General features: G+C 35.5%; 1 protein-coding gene across 2 annotated transcripts in view; it reads left to right on the top strand.

Moving 5' to 3' along the window:
• Positions 1–21,381, top strand: part of LOC128233418 (tetraspanin-1-like) — a 57,852-nt gene that overhangs the window by 33,906 nt on the left and 2,565 nt on the right. For both annotated transcript variants that reach the window (XM_052947085.1, XM_052947086.1), the window contains 2 exons: positions 15,302–15,502; positions 15,879–15,962. In XM_052947085.1, coding sequence (XP_052803045.1) covers positions 15,302–15,502; positions 15,879–15,962 — 285 coding nt within the window. The remainder of the gene's footprint in view (positions 1–15,301; positions 15,503–15,878; positions 15,963–21,381) is intronic.

The raw sequence follows: 21,381 nt of genomic DNA, 5'->3' as shown, positions 1-21,381 counted from the left end.
CAATTTAAAAGACAATTTATGATAGTTTACCGTTCAATTTTGAAGAAAATATACATAATGTCATGTAACCATACATTTTTATAGCTAATAAAATGCTTAAAAATCAACCCTTTTCTTGTAAAAACTGATAAAGCTTTATTGGACTTATTCATAAAATGTAATCATTCAAATAAAGGAATTTTACGTATGATACTTACTCAGAATTCAGATTTAAAAACAATGAATGTACTTTCAAATTAAAATATGTAAAGAAACAAGAACACTATGTACATATAGGCGGTAATGCCCCTCCAAAAATGCCAGAGTGAAAGTTCTCAACTAATTTGTCTTTTTAATATTATAACATGTAAACAGTCTCTGTAGGTAATCGATGTCTATTTGTTATTTTGTCAATGGTTTTCTTACATTTAGAATTTTTCACAATAATTCTTCACTCTTCAACATTTGAAGCTTGGTCTGTTCCCATGCGTTTGTATTTGTAGTGTGTGCACAGATGATAATTACTCAATGCTGAGTCAATTCTGATTTGGGTTTCATGCCCCTACAGGTTCTTTACCCATCTAGAATGTTTAGTGCTGTAAAAGAAAAAATATACTTTAAAGCCTTTCTAACTTATTAGTATAGATAATAAAACTGCCATACATATACAAAATAAAATATAAACAGTTTAATATTTCTCGACATTATTTAAAAAAACAAAAACAAGCTGATACATACATGTAGATAATATATAAAGAAAATTACTAAATTTATCAATAAAATTCATCATCATAATCATCATCATCATCATTATCATCATCATCACCACCACCACCACCACCACCACCACCACTTGATTATTGAATACAGTGAGTTTATAAAACAACAAACACCAACTCAAATATGTTTTATATGAAATACTCACATCATCTCTATCAGATGTGACTGCCTTGTGGATAGACATGGACGTCAAATCTGTCTCAATGATCCAACATAGTATTTAATGCAGGCTGGAATTCTTCATAACCCCAAGTTGTTGACTTAGTAAAATTCAGTCATTTTCCTACCTGAAATAAATTAGACTTCTGATTATCAACCGGCAGAAACTACAACTGTGAAAGACAAATGCACATGTATCAATTATACATTCTGCACTAATATCCGTGTAAGCCAATAGTAAGTTGGTAGGCACAAATGTGTAGTTGTTGTGCATATGGTTGATAATGATTCACAACAGTACGGGGTTTTAACGAGACCTACACCAAGCAAATGAATGTCGCTAGTGTCAAAGCTGTCGTGGCTTCCAGCCCGAAACCATGTTCGTCTTTTCTTATAGGTTTATTTTGAAAAATATGCAGTTTGTAAACAAATAATGGGTATGTTCATGTATTATGGTATGTTAAAAATTGGTCACATACCAAAACACATCATTTTTAAACAAAATTTTAAGTCTAATATTTTTCTAAGATAAAACAATCAAATAAAAGATTACATACTCATATCATATACATAAATAATGTGCATAAGTACATTTAAAAATATGAAACATGTACATAATTCACCAGTCAATTGTAACCATGGCCCCTCAGGTCCGGGGTTATGCCGGGGAAACGGGCCGTGTTTTTACCTTTCAGGTGGCCCTGCAGTGCCGGGTGAATGCGGTGGTTTTGTCTTCGAGCAAAATATAGCGGGGAATATGCCTCACCTAGGCACCTAGGCTCCCTGGGGTGCGGGGGCATATGGCAGGGATTTGACCATCAGCTCGTCCTCGTAGGACGAGGATTTTACCTGGGGTTGGCTGGACCGAAAGTCAAAGTCCCAGCTACCTAGGGGGGCGTGGTTACAATTGACTGTAGTAACCACGCCCCACCATCGCATTCACCCGGCACTGCAGGGACACCCCGAAGGTAAAAACACGGTCCTTTTCCCCCGCTATCCCCGGTATACCCCCGACCTGGGGGGGGGGGCGTGGTTACAATTGACTGGTGCATAAGTAGATGTAACAGGTATATTTATAATAATATATAATTATAGTACATGTATGTCAACATATTAACACGCTGTCTTATCATTTAGCAAATAAAAATGATTTAAGAATTCCAAAGATAAATTAAAAACAAACATTTTTGAAAACATCAACGTACAAAACTACTCAAAGATACTTAAATGCATAGCCCTTTGATACGAATATCTCAGTTCCATGCCGATTGTCGTTTTTTCGACAGAAAATCTTCTCCTACGCGTATAATTCACTTATAATCCATGTTTTACTGTAATGACTCAAATTGTTAGGTGTATCGTAATCAACTGTCAGTGTGCACTTTTAGTGTTTACTTATTTTAAACGTATATTCATGATAAAAACATCACCCGAGTTTCCAACTACTACGATGTAGAAATTGACCTATGAATAGCGGGGAAATACCTTCTGGTTCTAAAAATAGCAACGTCCGGTATGTGTTACAACTCGGGGACAATCGTAATAAAATTTTACTAATGTCACCTTCAACACATTAACAAATAAAGTTAGGTGAACATTTAATTCCAATATCGATTAGATTTAAGAAAAAAGATTACCCCATGGTTTATCAATGCAGTAAACATAACAAAACAACATAAAACATAATTATTCCCATTCACATAATTACCGGTCCACACATTTTACATTTCCGGCACATGATATTTCAGATATTTAATCGGAAAACGTAAACGAATCGGGAACAGTTATTAAACTTATTTGTCGTTCTTCCGAAATAATGTTTTAAAGATAAATTGAAGACTATCTATTCAACCATAAATAGCATTTTTAACACCCATGCAATCGCCACCCATTTGCATTTTTTAATCATTATAAAATAACAGTAAACCCCAACTGTCAACCAACTTAAAAACCGCTCCTACCACTAACTAAAATAAATTCCCATTCCATAAAAGGCGCGCACTTTAGTGCGGCGCCAATAATATACTATACTATACCTCGGTATAGAGCGTTCCCTCGGATTGATGCACTCATGGACCTCATAGACGTCAATATTTATTATTCACTGTAAACTGTGCTGAATGCTTGCGCCTGTTTTTGCTTTTTATTACGTAAAACACGTCACACACAAAAAAAACACTAATATTGCAATAACACAAAACAAGGGCGACTGTTGTGAGAAGATATCGTACAAACTGTCAACGTCAGTAAGTGCATACTACACATATAACACTCTGCTGCAGCGTGGTATCTGAGTTATGCTCACTGCGCATTATCTACAGCAACGCGTTTTGTACTTTTAAGCGTGGAGTTATGTTTCTAAATAATTAAGTTGTAGCATGAATGATATCAAACATGTCATCTTTTCAGAACTTAATTAGAACCCTGCACAAAGTATGCAACTACCCCAAATTAATCACCATGTAATTTTCCATCTGTCTGTCCACAATTTTGTTATTGTTTTCCTTCCTTACTTGAAAAAAATAAAGACGTAATTTCATGATGACATCGCCATTTATGATATAATTGCTATTCCATTTGATCAGATTCTGAATTGATATTTAATAAACGTGACTAGCGGCAGTTCTTAGATTTGACATTGTGTGTCAAGGGCTCAGAGAACTTTGAATATTCCCTTTTACACAAGGCGATAAATGCATTTGGTTTTAAAAGTTGTTCTATGTGTGTACCCCACCTCCATTCAATTGGCCCAGGATCCGGTGTATCAGTGTGTGTGTGTGGGGGGGGGGGGCTTTGGGGGTCTAGAAACTTATTTTATATTCAATTACTCATATACATTCAAAACGATAGTGTGGGTTCTTGGTTCGATCTCGGCAAAAACAGATTTAACGAGTATAAGTTACAAATTGAATCGCTACATTCGGATTATTAAACGATGCATGGGTAATTCTGAGGCAAGATAAAAAGGATACATGCCTACAAAGACCTTCTAGCGGCTATCAGGAAAAAAGTTCTTTGATGATATACATACACTAAGGAATGGAGCTAATGAGTTGGAACGACCCTCTTTGCGATACAATCAGCGACAAGAAAGTCTGCCATGCGTTTACCAGGTTAAGAAGAGTTAGGAGCTTTGAAAGCGGCAGCCAACTAGAGAAGGTATGTGTTTGATAGACTGATGGTGGAAGTCCTCAACGATATCTAAGAAATGTTTTATTGGCATGTGCGCAAAGTGCACACTTTAAACATCTATCACGTTTTGCTTCTTTGTTTACGAAGTTTGATCTTAATATAGTGATTAAATAATTTATACATTTATCATAACATAAATGCAAATTCAGTTCACTTGCGGATCTTGGTCGTATCCAGTAATATGACCATATATGGGCATAACTTTCCTTATTACGTTATGTACGCAAGCGACTTCAGGATAGGTCGTATACAGAGTGAATGCCTAGAGCCATTTATACATAATGAGTTCGTCAAATCGGCCTATCTTTTCTATACTATTACCGAATATCAGACAACACTATCTAAATAAACATGCATATTGGTCTACGCACATAATTGACCAAAATCAAATTTAATGACAACTAAGGGCACCATTTTGCTACTTGCACTGATGTCGATTAACGAGTGTCTTTTGTATAGCGGTACATCTCCTTTCTCACTCACCAGAGGTTCGACAATGCACAACATTATCGTACAAACACTAGAGTCGGCGACGCAAAAGTAAAGATCTAGCGGATCGTAAAACTTAGAAATGATATTTGAGCGTTTTCCAAGTAAATCAACAGAGTTTGTATAGGATACCATGGTAACAGACCCATCATTTCGTGACAAATTGAGACGCTACTAGCACACATATGTAATATGTAATACATTGTATGTCATTCCACAAAACTTATACTCGTTAAAACTGTATTTGCCGCGATCGAGCCACGGATCCACACTTTAGCTTTGGATGTATATGATGAATTGATTACAAAATTGTCTCCCCCCCCCCCCCAACCCCGCCTTCGCACGCACACACAACACACACACACACACTTTTACGCCGGATGCTGGGCTATTTGCTAGGAGGTTGGGGACACCCGTAAAACCATTTTAATAATCTAGTGCATTGATAGACTGGTGTGATGGGGAATGTTCAAAGTTATCTGAGACTTTAACTCACAACGTTAAATCCAAGAACTGCCGCTAGTCACGTCTTTTAACTGTCAAATCGGAATCTGATCAATTGGAATAGTATTTAGTTGTCATCTTAAAATAACGTCTTTATAAAAAAGGAAGTAAGGAAGGAAAACAATAAATAAAATGTTGACGGACAGATGGAAATAGGGAAGCTGCAAATTTTGTGGAGGATTCTAATCTGTTCTAGAAAGTTTTGATTTCAAATATTTGGTACCATTCGTGTTAAAACTGAATTAAGAAACATAAAACTATGTTTTAAGAGTGCAAAATACGTAAGTGTAGATGATGTGCAATGTGCATAACTCAGATACCAAGGCACGGAAAAAGTGTTTTCTTGTATACCGGTCGCGTGTTTCCGGTCCGATGACCAGTGCTGGAAAACCCCGACTGACACCCCCATGTAAGATGAGTCACACGCATCAATGCGCCACTTCTGATTTTTTTCATTGTTTATGAAAAGTATATTATGCCATTTCAATAAATCGCAATCAAGTATATCAAGTATGCAAGACTTATAATTAAAATTGAAAATAAATAATCGTAAAAATGCGACTTTTAGAGGAACTATTTGACGTCAATAATGAATTATAATTACCGCGCTCTATGAAGTCAATAAACAAAGTCGCACGCGCTTTTTGGTAAAATGTACAAGTTTGTTTTCTACGTAAAATTTTTCCACAAATTGATGATTATAGATATGCAAGAAAAACTTCCTCGTTGCCTCGTTACCGGCTTACGCGCGTGCCCTCGGGTCGGATTTTTCTATCCATACCGTAAACTCATGACAGATTCTTATAATGTTATATGTTTATGTAAGTACTTACTTACGTAAACATATGACAGTTTGTAAGACATTTCCTCACAAAAGTCGCAGATGATTTTTTTGTTATTGCAATATGAGGTCCATGAGTTCATCAAGTCGAGAGAACACTCTTGATCGAGCCATCAGTATATTTTACAAAATGTCAAGTCATAACATAGGGTATCTACGACTTCTACTTTCATCCCTTTGTTTTTAAAATATATTTTGTAAATATTCTAGTAATCGAAACTGGTTCTGGTTTAAACGTCAACGGCAATTAAACTACAACCTAAATAATATATAATATGAACAATTGTTTGTCAATTAGCTTACGATTAAATGCAAAACACCCACAAACAATAAAGCTAAATGAGATGCTGAAAATGAAATAAACTAAACTAAAAATGAATTCGGACTAGAAATTGTTTTTTTATTGGTGAAGTGCCTTAACCCCACCCTGCAAACATTTCAAACCATTTTAATTTATTTTATAAACGAGTGGCAAGTGTCAAAAAGGTTGTTAAACTAAGTGACGTCCTCTGTATTTCTGAACTCGTTTAAAAATTAAAGCAACTTATTCGAAATATAGTGTAAAAAAAACCCTAAAAAATCTTTTAAAATCATATATTACTGCTAACTATCCTTATAAGAAAGTAATGTATACGACATTTATATGCCAGAATATATTGTACAATCCACAAATACCCAAAGTTATTTTATTTATGAAAATTCCTATTTAACAACAAAGATATATTCAAATTATCATTTTTTATTAACATTATTGTCGATAGACCAATTTTCTGTTTTCTTAATTCGTTTTCTGTTTTATTTCATCTTTCATTTCGTAATATTGTAGAGTGCAAATGAAGTAATTAAATTGAATACAACGCCTATGACACGTTGAGTACTGATAAACGTTGTAATAAGGTCACAAAAGCCTGTTGTCAAATCACGTTCTGATATTTTTTGGTACTGACCTAATGCCTGCCCGTGACCTACTAAACGAGGTGACTGTTTCAGTAGGACTATCCTCATTGGGTCAATGTCAAAACCTGGAACTGAAAACTCGTGACGGTACGTTCTTAATGAGGACTTACTAACGTCATAGCATATCTGGTGGTATATTGGATGCATAGCTCAAGCTTATTAAAATGGTGAGATATTGTCTGCTTGAATTATGCATGTTGCATGCGCACATTAGTATGTTCTATTTCGGCATTCAGCAAAGTGCTATGTTATATGTGTTTGGTGTTTTAGTTCTTACATTTTCAACCGACGAAACAGGGATTGCAATACTTGATAAAATATTTGATAAATCCAATGAAAACATACTATCGTTCTAGTTCATTATTTAATAAGTGGCCCGGTTAAATATAAGAACACATATCTTAAAAGCAAGGGGGTGAAAATAGTACTCGTAGATATCCTTTTATATGGCTTTCCAAACACAAACATATTATAGCCTTGGTGTCCCCGTGGCTTGATGAATTTATGGACCGCATAGACGTCAACATTATTATTTACTGTTAGCTGCACTGAATACTCGCGCCTGTTTTTCTTCTTACAAATACTTAGTAGGTTAAACACGCCACATACTCAAAAGAAAGCGCTGAAGTCTATGAAAGGTTATAGGGGGTGGGGCAAAATGATAAAATAAAAATATGTATTTTTGAACAGCTTGATACCTAGAAATTCGTTCATAGAATATCATTAAATTGCCTCAATACTGTAAAACAATAGGTGTGGATAACGCCCAATCAAAATATTTATACGCGTTCTCAGTCTATACAGGACCTGTCTGGGTTCCACACCCAGAAACTTCACCGGCTTCACTTCACTTGAATCCTGACAGTGACTGTAGCAAGCCGATAACCGATTCGAACCCGGGACATTTGAATTGGTAGACTTTACCATCTGCGCTAACTGGGCCGACTCAGAACTGATCAATTTAGAACAAGCATACAAATACATCTACCTTTGTTTATGTTTTATCATCTGGTTTCAACTGATCTTCCTAAGTGATCTACAAATATCAAACATCATTACAATACCCTAGTGAAAACATGTTTTCAAGTGTTTCTTGTGCAATTTGTCAGCTGCAGTAGGATCGGATTTTCCGTCCTGCCTGGGCCTACCTTTGTCATTTTGTCTATCCCAATACTGTCTTTTAGTGACAATGAGTTCGCCGTTTATTTCTAAGTTATACAGGCTCGGAGAACTGTAACATTCCCTTTCATACCAGCCAATCAATGTTTAGAACTGACAAACGTATATTTGTTTGTTAAAATCATAATGCTGAATGTTAATGTTAATTAAGTCATCTTCCTTTGTTTTATCGCAATATTGTAAAACCAGTATGTGTGTTTGCCATCTTTTTCTATAGTAAGCTGTAAATATTTTGCTTTTTGGCTGTTAATTTGTTGCAATTAACATGTTTTTCTTCATTTACTTTGTATATATGTTTGATAAGCCGTTTGTTACCTCTCATACCCATTTGGGCCATGAATAAAACTTGAAAAATTAACAAGAGCGCAAAGTGCACACATTAAATACCTAGCATGTTTTGTGTCTTTGAAAACGGCGTTCAATTTCAATATATTTATTAAATAAATCATAAATGCATCATAACTTAAATGGTTTAACAGTTCACCTGCGGACCTCGGTCGTATCAAATAATATGACCATAAATGGGCATAACTTTCCTGTATGACGTTGGGTACGCCTTTTTGAAAGCGACCTCAGGAGAGGCTGTGAATTGTGATAATGCCTTGCCTTTTATATACGTATTTACTTAACTTAAACAACTTTTGTATATGATTATTCGGCATTTTTATGCCCCCGAAGGTGGGCATATTAAAATCGCACCGTTCGTCCGTCTGTCCGTCCGTCCGTCCTTCCGACTCAATAACTCAGAATATTATGGACAGATTTTAAAAGAACTTGCCACATGTGTTCGGCATACCAAAACGACGTGTCGCGTGCAAGAACCGTGTCCCTACCTCTAAGGTCAAGGTCACACTTAGGTGTTTATTCACAATGTAATGCTGTATATAAGGACATAGAGTATAGGTTGTCGTGTCCGGGCTGTAACTTTCCCTTGTATGGACAGATTTTAAAATAACTTGCCGCATATCTTCGGCATACCAAGACGACGTGTCGCGTGCAAGACCCGTGTCCCTACCTCTTAGGTCAAGGTCACACTTCGTGTTTATTCACAATGGCATGCTGCATATAAGGACATAGAGTATAGGTTGTCGTGTCCGGGCTGTAACTTTCCCTTGTATGGACAGGTTTTAAAATAACTTGCCACATGTGTTCGGCATACCAAGATGACGTGTCGCGTGCAAGACCCGTGTCCCTACCTCTAAGGTCAAGGTCACACTTAGGTGTTTATTCACAATGGAATGCTGCATATAAAGACATAGAGTATAAGTTGTCGTGTCCGGGCTGTAACTTTCCTTTGTATGGACAGATTTTAAAATAACTTGCCACATGTGTTTGGCATATCAAGAAGACGTGTCGTGTGCAAAACTTGTGTCCCTACCTCTTAGGTCAAGGTCACACTTCGTGTTTATTCACAATGGAATGCTGCATATAAGGACATAGAGTATAGGTTGTCGTGTCCGGGCTGTAACTTTCCCTTGTATGGACAGATTTTAAATTAACTTGCCACATGTGTTCAACATACCAAGACGACGTGTCGCGTGCAAGAACCGTGTCCCTACCTCTAAGGTCAAGGTCACACTTAGGTGTTTATTCACAATGGAATGCTGCATATTAGACATAGAGTATAGATTGTCGTGTCCGGGCTGTAACATTTTCTTGTATGGACAGATTTTAAAATAACTTGCCAGATTTGTTCGGCATACCAAGACGACGTGTCACGTGCAAGATCCGTGTCCCTATTTCTTAGGTCAAGGTCACACTTAGTGTTTATTCACAATGGAATGCTGCATATAACGACATAGAGTATAGGTTGTCGTGTCCGGGCTGTAACTTTCCCTTGTATGGACAGAATTTAAAATAACTTGCCACATGTGTTCGACATACCAAGACAACGTGTCGCGTGCAAGAACTGTGTCCCTACCACTAAGGTCAAGGTCACACTTAGGTGTTTATTCACAATGGAGTGCTGCATATAAGAATACAGAGTATGGTTGTTATGTCCGGGCTGTAACTTTTTCTTGTATGGACAGATTTTAAAATTACTTGCCACATGTGTTCGACATACCAAGACGACGTGTCACGTGCAAGACCCATGTCCCTACCTCTAAGGTGAAAGATACACTTCGTTTTTATTCACAATTGAATGCTGAATATAAGGACATAAGAATGTAGGTTGTCAAGTATGGGTGGTATTTTTTATGTCCAGAGGCAATTTAAAATAACTTGCCATATGTATTTGTTTGATCTTTAACTTTTCATGAACTGACCTTGTTCATAGGTCAATGTCACATTCGGGGGCATTCGTCACATACTGTGACAGCTCTTGATGTTTAATTGTTTAATTTTGAAAAACATAAACGCATTGAATCACTTAAAAACACTTGAGTCTATATTTGTTTGTCCACACGGGCTATGGCTTTTTGGACGTTTCATGTTAAAGGCGCATGATATTGCGTTAAAGTAAAAATGAAATCCCTTTTAGGTATATAGTATTGGTCGACCTAAAAGACATGTATCATGCATAGCAGAACTTGTACATTTTCACAGATTAATAAAGAACCGGGGTTACTGGTAAATGAAATTGTTCTAGATCCGGTCCCAATTTCTCGAACATACATAAGTCTCTAATACAATCCTCAAGTTAAAGACCACTGTTTATGTTTGGGTATACTGTATGTTATATTCTCATATCTTTATTGAGTCATGATATACTGTTTCTAATTTTGTAAAAGAATATTAAGTAAGTCACTTTGCTGACTGAATTGAGATACTAATTAGAGATGCACTCTTACTTACAGATAAGATTTACCATAATAAACAATATTGTTTTAATATTCCAAAAAGGATGAATAAATGTAAAAACAATTGTTTTTATGAAGGATACCGAGTTGAATTTGAAAGAAATGAGTATTAAACACAGTATTTCAACCTTATGAGATTAAAATAAACCACAGTAAATATTTTTGCATTCACCAATCATTTAATATTTTTTGCGCTCTCTGCTATTAAATACACGGTTACAATCGTGTTATCAGTAATTAATAATTTCCATAAATGTATTATTTACTAAGTAGTTAAAGGTTTATCAGTCAAAATTGATGTTTGTTATACATGATTATGTATTGCTTTTAAATAAGAGTGTCACTTTAAGCATAAGATTTTTCGGGGTAATTGAGACCTGTTTGGGTCATGATTTTTCTTTCCACCACAAATCTGTGAATACATTAGATGGGCTGGATTGAATGAAGAAGTATTTAAACATTTAACAAGAGATATTGGACTCCAGTCCTATAACGACATAGGGGATATTTGATTAATTTCGATGTGAAATCAAACTTTATTTCATCGAGGGAACACAGAACAGAACAGAACTGAATTTATTACACGTTAACTATACAGTTTTGTGTGTGTTTCATATACACATTAAATATCTTACAATTATAATTATACAATATAGTATGAAATAATAAATCAATATTATAATCAATCTATGTTTAAGGATAAACTGGAATAGTTAATCACCAACCTATCAAAAAATAATAGTATACAATAAAATAACCAATAGTTTGCTTTTTAGCTCACCTTAGCCGTAGGCTGAGGGTGAGCTAATAAGATCGTTAAATAAGATCGTTAAATGTCCGTCGTCCGTCTTCTGTCGTCTGTCGTGTGTCGTCCGTACACACTAAGTTTGTTTACACTCTAGTGGTCACAATATCACATCAATTGTAACGAAACTTGGTCAGGATGTTTGTCCCAGTAATTACTCGGACGGGTTCGAATATGGGTCATCTGGGGTCAAAAACTAGGTCAAGGAGCCCAAATATGAAAAAGAAAACCTTGTCAACACTCTAGGGGTAACATTTTCAGTCTAAATATCCTGAAAAAAAATCAGAGAAGTTGTTTCGATGATTTCTAGCTCAAGTTCGAATATGGGTCATCTGAGGTCAAAAATTAGGTCACACCGCCCCAAATATGATAAAAACCTTGTTAACACTCTACAGGTAACATTTTCAGCCCAAATATCCTTGAAATTTGTCAGAAAGGTTGTTTTGATGATTTCTAGCTCAAGTTCAAATATGGGTCATTTGGGGTCAAAAACTAGGTCACAGAGCCCAAATATGGAAAAACCTTGTTAACACTTAAGATGTAATATGTTCAGCCCAAATATCCTGGAAATTTGTCAGAATATAAGTATCTATCATGTGTTTCCGGTACGGATAGAAAAATCCGACCCGATGGCACGCGCGTAAGCCGGTAACGAGGCTTGCCGAGTTTCCGGGCACGCAGCGTGCCCGAGGGTCGGTTTTTTTCTTGCATACATAAAATAATAAATTTGTGGGAAAATTGACGTAGAAAAAACGCACTTTTGTACATTTGACCAAAAAGCGCGTGCGACGTTGTGTACTGACGTCAATAAAGCGCAGTAATTTTAAATCACTATCGACGTCAAATTGTTCCTTTAAAAATCGCTCTTTTACGATTATTTATTTTCAATTTTATTAAAAGTATTGTATACTTTTATCTTTGATTCTATTTTATTTAAATTGCTTAATCTACTTTTTATAACCATACAAATAAAGAAATAAGAAGTGTCGCGTTGTTGCGCGTGACTCATCTTACATGGGGGGTGTAAGATGAGTATTTCGAGCACTGGTCACATGACCGGAAATACACGTCCGGTATGCAAGACAGGTTATTTCGTTATACTCTAGCTCAAGTTCGAATATGGGTCATCTGGGGTCAAAAACTAGGTCACAGAGCCCAAATATGGAAAAAACTTGTTAACACCTTAGAAGTAACATTTTCAGCCCAAATATCCTGGAAATTAATCAGAAAGGTTGTTTTGTTGATTTCCATGTCAGCTTTGATTATGCGTCATTTGGGGGTCCAAAACTAGGTCACAGGGCCCCAGTATTGAAAAGCCTTGTAAACTATTTAGAGGCTACATTTTTAGCCCAAATATTCTGGAAATTTGTCAGAAAGGTTGTTTTGATATTTTTAGGTCAAGTTCAAATATGGGTCATTTTGGGTCAAACACTAGGTTAGAGATCTCAGTTCTCACTATGAATTCTGCTTATAGTAGACTTCTATAATTTTTTCTTCAAATTCTGACCCTTGTGTCAAATTTATCCCTGCCCGACAGTTTAGACCGTTTTACAGGTAAGCCATCTAGGGCCATCATGGCCTTCTTGTTTATATACTGGTATATGTTGGAACAAATGATATGCAATCGATCAATTTTTAACATTAAAACAGTCTTACATTGTATAAACATAAATGGTAACACGTAGTTAAAAATGTTAGCAAAGCATAATACTGCTTGAGATAAATATGTGTATTAAGACTCATAATTATAGATTCATTAATATAGTAGAACGCACCTTAAATACTTCCGATATATATTTACATAGCATAAATGTTTCAGATGTGTTCTGTGTATTAAGCAGCTGCACAAGTTTAAACATACTAGGTATAATTTTAAAATAACCTTTAATATTAGTTTGCCTTAAATGGACATGAATGTACACTTAAATATAAAATGTAATTCGTCTTCTATTTCGTTCGAATCACATACTTGACAAAGACGTTATCTTTCATATCTGCCAGTATGATTTCTTGAATTATGCGAACATATATACGTATTTTGTGATAGCATTTCCACGATTTCTTGACACAATTTTGTCTAAATAGGATTCAAACTCAAATGCAGTTTTTAAGTACTCTATAAACAGTTTAAACACCATTTTCATTAACACTTCCATGCCATTGATGTAAATATTCGTCTTTCATACGCTGTTTAAAATACAAATGAACTGGTTTTCGTTAAGCTGTGTATCATAACACCATACATAGCAAAAGCCATATCGGGTGAGAAGGTTCTTAATCTTATTGATCCAATTATCTTGATTGTTATCAATATCTAACATAGCGTCTTCTATGACAGACTGAATTATTACATGATCACTTTTCTTAAGTTTGAAGCAATATTTTACGTACATATCCATTTATATACAATGGGTATCTACCCAATTCACCATATACAGCACATTTGAAGACGATTGTCTAACGCCTAGTAGGGCTTTGCAAGATTTTAAATGTTTCTTCTCTCCCCACATTACACACCCGTATGTAAAAATAGATGAAACAAGGCATCAAAATATTGCGAGGCTACCCTAGGTTTACATTGATACTTTTTTAGATTTAACAAAACGGTGTTTTCTGCTTTTAAACCTTTACAATATAATGTTTGGGTATTAAGGCTAAACTTACTAGTATAATTTAAAGTTACTCATAGATAGTTAAAATCATTTACACTTTTGCGATAAATTACAATTTTTGTTTTAGCAATATTGACTTCTAGGCCCCAGGTATTACAATATTTGTATAAACGGTCTAACGACATTTGTAAGTCTCCCGGCATTTCACCAAGAACAACCACATCATCAGCAAATAACAGTAAAATCAAACAAATTTCACGCTAAACCACAATTGTTTCTATTTTGTTAATACAATTCTATTTCTTCCACAAATAACGAAAACATAATCGGGAAAAGCATCTCCCCTTGCTTTAAGCCTATTGCAATATTAAAAAAAGTCTGAATAGCTGTTTAAGTGTTTTACACAGGACTTTACTGACTGATACATAATGCGTATAATACGTTACATTTTACCATCTAGATTGGATTTATACAACTTGAACTATAGCGCATTAAGATATATGGAATCAAAATAACGTTTTATGTCAATCAAACAGGAATACAAATGTTAATTTAAGTTAACGCATTTTTGCACAATTGACTACAGAAAGTAAAACTTTCAAGATTTTAATAGGCTGCGGATTTAAACGAATAAAATGTTTCTGCTTCTATTATGATAAGATTTAGAAAAGGGTCAGCTCCATTAAAAATACATAATAAACCTATTGACGTCAATTAAAAAAATAAACCAGGCTAAGTGGACTCCAAGTTACATTTACATTTTTTTACATTATGTTGAAAACCAAAACGTAAGGTAACGCGTTCTTTTAGACTATTAATATACATCAAGTCACCTTAGTGTAAGAACTCAATATCAGCTTCATTTTCTGTATGCAGTAATTAAGTATTGCACTAAGTTGACGATTTTAGTTGTGCATTTTACTTAGAAATCAGATCAAGATTTATGAATATTGGAGTACGTTATTACAAATGAGTTGTTCAAACCATATTACCCATTTTCCAGTTCCATTGCTGCTCCGCGGACACGTATGCAGATTTCCTGGTAACCGTCCAATGGGAAAGGCCTCCAGTAGATGGCGCGAACACTACCCACGTGATTCCCGTCACATGTTGTAAACTTCCGGGAAAATGGCCGGACTACGGTGAACCATCGGACATGAATTGCACGCTGACGCCAACGTCAGAAAATTCTTACATTGATCACGTATGGTTATAAATTATTTGTAGTAATCATTTCAATATGGTCATTTCGTTTTGAATTATTAAAATTGCGCGATGTTAATGGCCTTAAATATCTTAGTGCATCGGCCTTGTTGGATTATTCGTATATTGTGTTACACAATTCGTCACCTTGGTGCAATAACTCAATAACTGCACAACGAAAAAGAAGCAGTTATTGGGTTCTTGCACTAAGGAAGCGAATTGTTCTACGAAATTAAAAGCCGGTAAATATTAATTTATTGTTCTAAATTTTACAAATGCATTTAAAAGGTTCAGTACAGATTGGTTAACCCCTTTTTTCATAAAAAGTAAATTTCAGGTAATACGCGTAAGTATTTATGTCTTTCCGTCATTTTCAGCCCTGTTGGAAGGAACTCAACTGGTACTTGTGGTACTATGGGCTACTTATGGCAGGTTGCTGTGTCGGGAGCCTTGCTCTTGAGGTATAAACTCAGTTTTCAAACTGTCAATGAGGTAAACAGTCACGACCCAAACTGTCCTTCAGGAATACACTCAAATTGTAAACTGTTTTTTAGGTATACACTCATGTTCCAAACGGTCCTTGAGGTATACACTCACGTCCATAACTATCCTTGAGGTATACACTCATGTTCCAATCTGTCCCTTAAGTATACACTCATGCTCCAATCTGTCCCTGAAGTATGCACTCACGCTCCAATCTGCCCCTTAAGTATACACTCATGTCCAATCTTTCCCTTAAGTATACACTCACGCTCCAATCTGTCCCTTTAGTATACACTCACGCTCCAATCTGTCCCTTAAGTATACACTCACGCTCCAAACTGTCCCTGAAGTATACACTCACGCTCCAAACTGTCCTTTAAGTATACACTCACGCTCCAATCTGTCCCTGAAGTATACACTCACGCTCCAATCTGTCCCTGAAGTATACATCCACGTTCCAAACTGTCCTTGAAGTATACACTCACGTTCCAAATTGTCCTTGAAGTATACACTCACGTTCCAAACTGTCCTTGAAGTATACACTCACGTTCCAAACTGTCCTTGACGTATACACTCACGTTCCAATCTGTCCTTGAAGTATACACTCACGTTCCAAACTGTCCTACGGCTTGAAGTATACACGCACGTTCCAAACTGTCCTTGAAGTATACCGTCACGTTCCAATCTGTCTCTTAAGTATACACTCACGCTCCATTCTATCCCTTAAGTATACACCCACGCTCCAATATGTCCCTTAAGTATATACTGACGTTCCAATCTGTCCCTTAAGTATATACTCACGTTCCAAACGCCGGTAAACATTTAACCTTTTTCTAACGCCCCCTCTCTTAAAAGGCAATGTATGTTATTGGGAGAACTCATTTGTCAGTGATCTTAATAGGTGGCCAACTATAAAAAAGGTGACAAACAATTATAATACGCATATACAATACGCATAAACTACAACAGACACATTTTACATCCACCTTAATCAATTGATTAATATCATTATACACTTAACCAAAGTTCTAGCGCACCACTTAGGGTTCTGTTAATTTCGGAAGTACAATATCAATTTCACAATAGTAAAAAAGTAACAATAAAATCTCAAAGATAATAAAAAGTATGGGCGATCGAGGAGTACATTTGTTTGTCCATGTTGTAGGCATGCATATTTTACAATAAACTGCTGTGGTGTCAGCAAATGCTCTCTCTCTCTCTCTTTCTCTCTCTCTCTCTCTCTCTCTCTCTCGCTCGCTCCCTCTCTCTCTCTCGCTCGCTATTACCTCTCTCGCTCTTATCTCTCTCTCTACATTTGCTATCAATGACTATCAAATCATCACTAAACTGGCCTCAATTTCTCGACATCATAAGACCCCCATAACGGGATGAAGATGAGCCCACTGTTTTTGTTTTGGTTGAATTTGTGTAATATTTACATTCCCAAGAGTTTTTGGATTTTTTTAAAGACCATCAATTTTGCGGCATTTTGGTTAGGTTAGGGTTACATCCTTTTTAAAAATAGGTAGGGTAGTGGGCTTTATCTATTTATGATTTTATTAGGCTTTGTATAAGAATGCTATTTTCATCATTGGAGCATGGTGTTAAAGAAATCTTCTATTATAAAGCATTCAAGGCTTTAAACTACATATTGAAAAGCAATTATTTATATAGATTTTGTTCATTTCATTCATTCATTAATTTAATTTCATAAGTTTATTTGACAAAGGACACCGGCCCATAACAAAATATTTGTACATCAAAGGGCAAATATAGCATTAATGTAGCGTAGTAGTTTGCTATCAATACATAAATTATAATTCACTGAATTTTATAAAAAGGTTATTTCTGGATTGCATATATCTAATACATGTTATCATGATAAACAATAGACCGGTAAAGCAACAATCCTGTTAAAACAATCCTTCCACAGAATATCTTTCCTTGATTTCATGTGCAACTACCTCAATTGCTATTATTTGAGGAGATCATGTTTAGATTTTGTTTGTATATGTTTTAGGTTCGTAAGTACCTGTATGGATAATGATTGTACAATAAATGGTTTATGGTATGTTTATTAATGTGCAGCGCAAGATTTGTTACTTAGCTGTTTATTACCATATAGCTCAGCATTACCTTGAATACATATTTACGTCAATGCAACACCGAAACGTCGACCCAAAACCCCGCTTAATTATGTTATCTCATAGTGCGTGATTATTTATCAACGTACTTCACCTATTTAATGCATACACACAACATTCACTGTAAGTCTGCATGATGATGACATATCAAAACTGCGTGAGGATGAATGATACTAGTACTGTCGACAAAGGAAACATGTTCCATTAAGCGAGTTTGCTATGTATCCACGCCTTTAACATTGTAATCGCCCCAAATTTTGGACACATTGGGTACCTCCCTGTAAGTCTGTCTTTCTGCTTGTCTAATGAGCAAAATCCCCACCCCACACTGGAAATAATAAGTAATATGATGCTAGAAACGTAGCCTGTTTTGGACACCCAAAAAGCAACAGACGAATGGAAAACTCAGTTGGTACCAATTTAAAGTTCGGATCTACCTTATAACCCAATTAAGATAGTCAGTAATGTATAATTAAATGTTCAAAATCAGTTAATGTTCTAGAAAACTACTGTATATTTACAATAATACGAACCAACAAAGCTACAGATTGCGTTTTATTGTCATAATGGCATTTGTAATGAAGCGGAAACCTGTCAACCATCGTTCTTGTTCAGTACTTACTGTTGGCAATACATTGTTTTTGATGCAAAAATACGAAACTGGAAAGAAACGACTACTAATGCACCAGTCAATTGTACCCCCCCCCCCGGGGTATCGGGGTAGCCCGGGAAATGGGCCATGTTTTTACCTTCCAGGTGGCCCCGCAGTGCCGGATGAATGCGGTGGTTTTGTCTTGGCACCAAAAATAGCGGGGAATAGGCCTTACTTAGGGTCCCTGAGGTTTGGGGGCATTTGGCGGGGATTTTACCAGCAGTTTATCCCCGAAAGTCCCCGCTATTTAACGGACCTGGGGGGCGTGGTTCCAATTGACTGGTGCATAACAAACCAATTTTACATACAGGATACTTGCTTGCTTTAGTGTAAGATCGTTATAAATATTGCACCTTCAGCGCAGTGATATCAATGTCACTTGAGCGTATGTTTAAGTAAAAAAAGACAAAAATATTCATGTTTCTGTTTCAAGTTATTCATTGAAACTATGTCAAGGTCCCAGTAACGAAACTATTCATTATATCTGTTATCATGATGATATGTAGGTGAAGACAAGGCCAATTAATCCTCTCTTAATGAAAATAAAGCCATTGGTCTCGTTGAAGAATGTTCAACTTCAACTTTGTGTTAAAACGATTGTACATGTGTGGCAAATGTCATATTGCATTATTGTTTATGATGTATCAATATAGTATTACTTTTTAAATACATTAATATTTATATATGATATACAATACGTCTAAACTTGCATAGCGATATTTTAATTGTACAATTAACGTCATATTCCCATCAGCTTGGTAGAAATACTGCACATTTTGATGTTTGACTAATGTGAATAAGCGCGTTTTGTTTACGGCGCAGTGGTTGATGTTATGATTCCTCTTAATTTATTATTGTTATTTTATTCTGGACGTTAAGCCGCAAAGTAAACATATCCAACGTGTTTTTAGTTTTAGTTGTTTTTGTTGTTTTTACTTTTATGAAACATTAGTGTATATACCACAAAAGGACGTAATGTCACTGCTGTAAATTATGCCGCCTCACGCCACATCCTGAAAAACAACTTTGAAAGACAGTTTTTACAGAGAATTAGCATCAAATACGTCAGAACAGCATTTAAAGTGTCGTTGAACGATATACAATCTCCCGCTTTCTCAACTTTGGTTGTTATTGTATTTAATCATGATTATATTTGTCTAATACGCATTGTCTTTTCAACCGCTGACGTTATATTGTGAATAATCAGAAGATCTCATTGTATGGCCATGACTGTCACATAGTTAAATATTACTATTTATTTTGCCGACTCGTAAAATAACAGGATATGAATTGTTGACCGGTCCCTGCACACGTACAGAGTACAACTTTGTTTTGAAAGTATCATGTTTTTGATTGCAAGAAAAAATAATGATTGGTGGGCTCCATTAAGCCTGGCTAGAACTAGCACTAAGATCGCCAAAGTTTACTTTTTATTCCAATGTAGGAGAAAAAAGTAATAAAATACACCCAAAAAGCATAATTTCGGACTAGAAATTTAAAAAAAAAAATGGGATACCAAACCCCACATACCAACACTTTTAACAAACTTGATTTCGGTTCTGAGGGAGGGGCGCAAGTCAAAAGGATACGCCCCTTTAACGTAAAATCCTGGAAACGCCCCTGGCTAGTTTCACACCTGGAATCATGACCATAGTTTTTAAATGATTATATTGCTTTAAAAGGTTAACAAATACCTCATACGCAGTTTGTAAAATACATAAAACTAAAACATCCTTGGGAAAATAATCTTCGGAAACAAACTACCCATTAAAACAGCATCCTAAATTTGATTGAATCTGTTCATTGCCAGTAACTATAAGTACATATCTACGAGCGCCAACTAGGAACGGCTTGAGCGATATTTTCAGAAACCATTTAGTCGTAGACGATGAGCCGATTGTTCAAATCTTTATTAAAGTTAACAACGTGATTAGCTATGAATTATCTGATGCCTGTATGTTGAAATAAAAGAGGTACAGATAAAGTATTAATCTGAAATCCAGCAGATAACAAGTGATTTCATTTAACTTCCGGAACAGTAAAGATTCAAAAGTTTAACGATGGCATTGGCAACGTTGTTATTTACTTTACCTTAATCCTAAATAATAGGCCCAATAATGACCCCAAACGATAAACTATAATCACTACTATATTAGCACACTCATAATATCAGTAATGCAATAATAAGTCGCGTGTGATAATAGAACACACATAACACAAGTTTATTTCCACACATAACATCACACATTTATAAACCAATGAAGTAGACTATAATAGTCATATAATGATCATTTTCCATTATTTAATATTTGCTTGACGGTTTATACAAGCTTTTTAACTAGTTGATATTTTTAAAGTAACAAAACCAGTAGCAAAAGTTAATGAAAAAATGATTATCTACAAATCATTTTACAAATACTTAACGGCTGTTATTAAAATTTATAATAATTATGTATTATGTAAAGAAATGAAATTCTTTCTCTTGGCAAATGCTTTAAACACACAAAAAGAAAGATTCTTTTACAAACCAGTATGATCTGTATTCGTCTTCTAAGACATAACAATGAAGGCAAAGTCTTTGTTCCAAAATTGTATTATTCC

Source organism: Mya arenaria, chromosome 5, assembly GCF_026914265.1.
Source record: "Mya arenaria isolate MELC-2E11 chromosome 5, ASM2691426v1".
Lineage (NCBI taxonomy): Eukaryota > Metazoa > Mollusca > Bivalvia > Myida > Myidae > Mya > Mya arenaria.
Note: the sequence above shows the minus strand (reverse complement) of the source record. Positions and strands in the feature narration are given on the sequence as shown.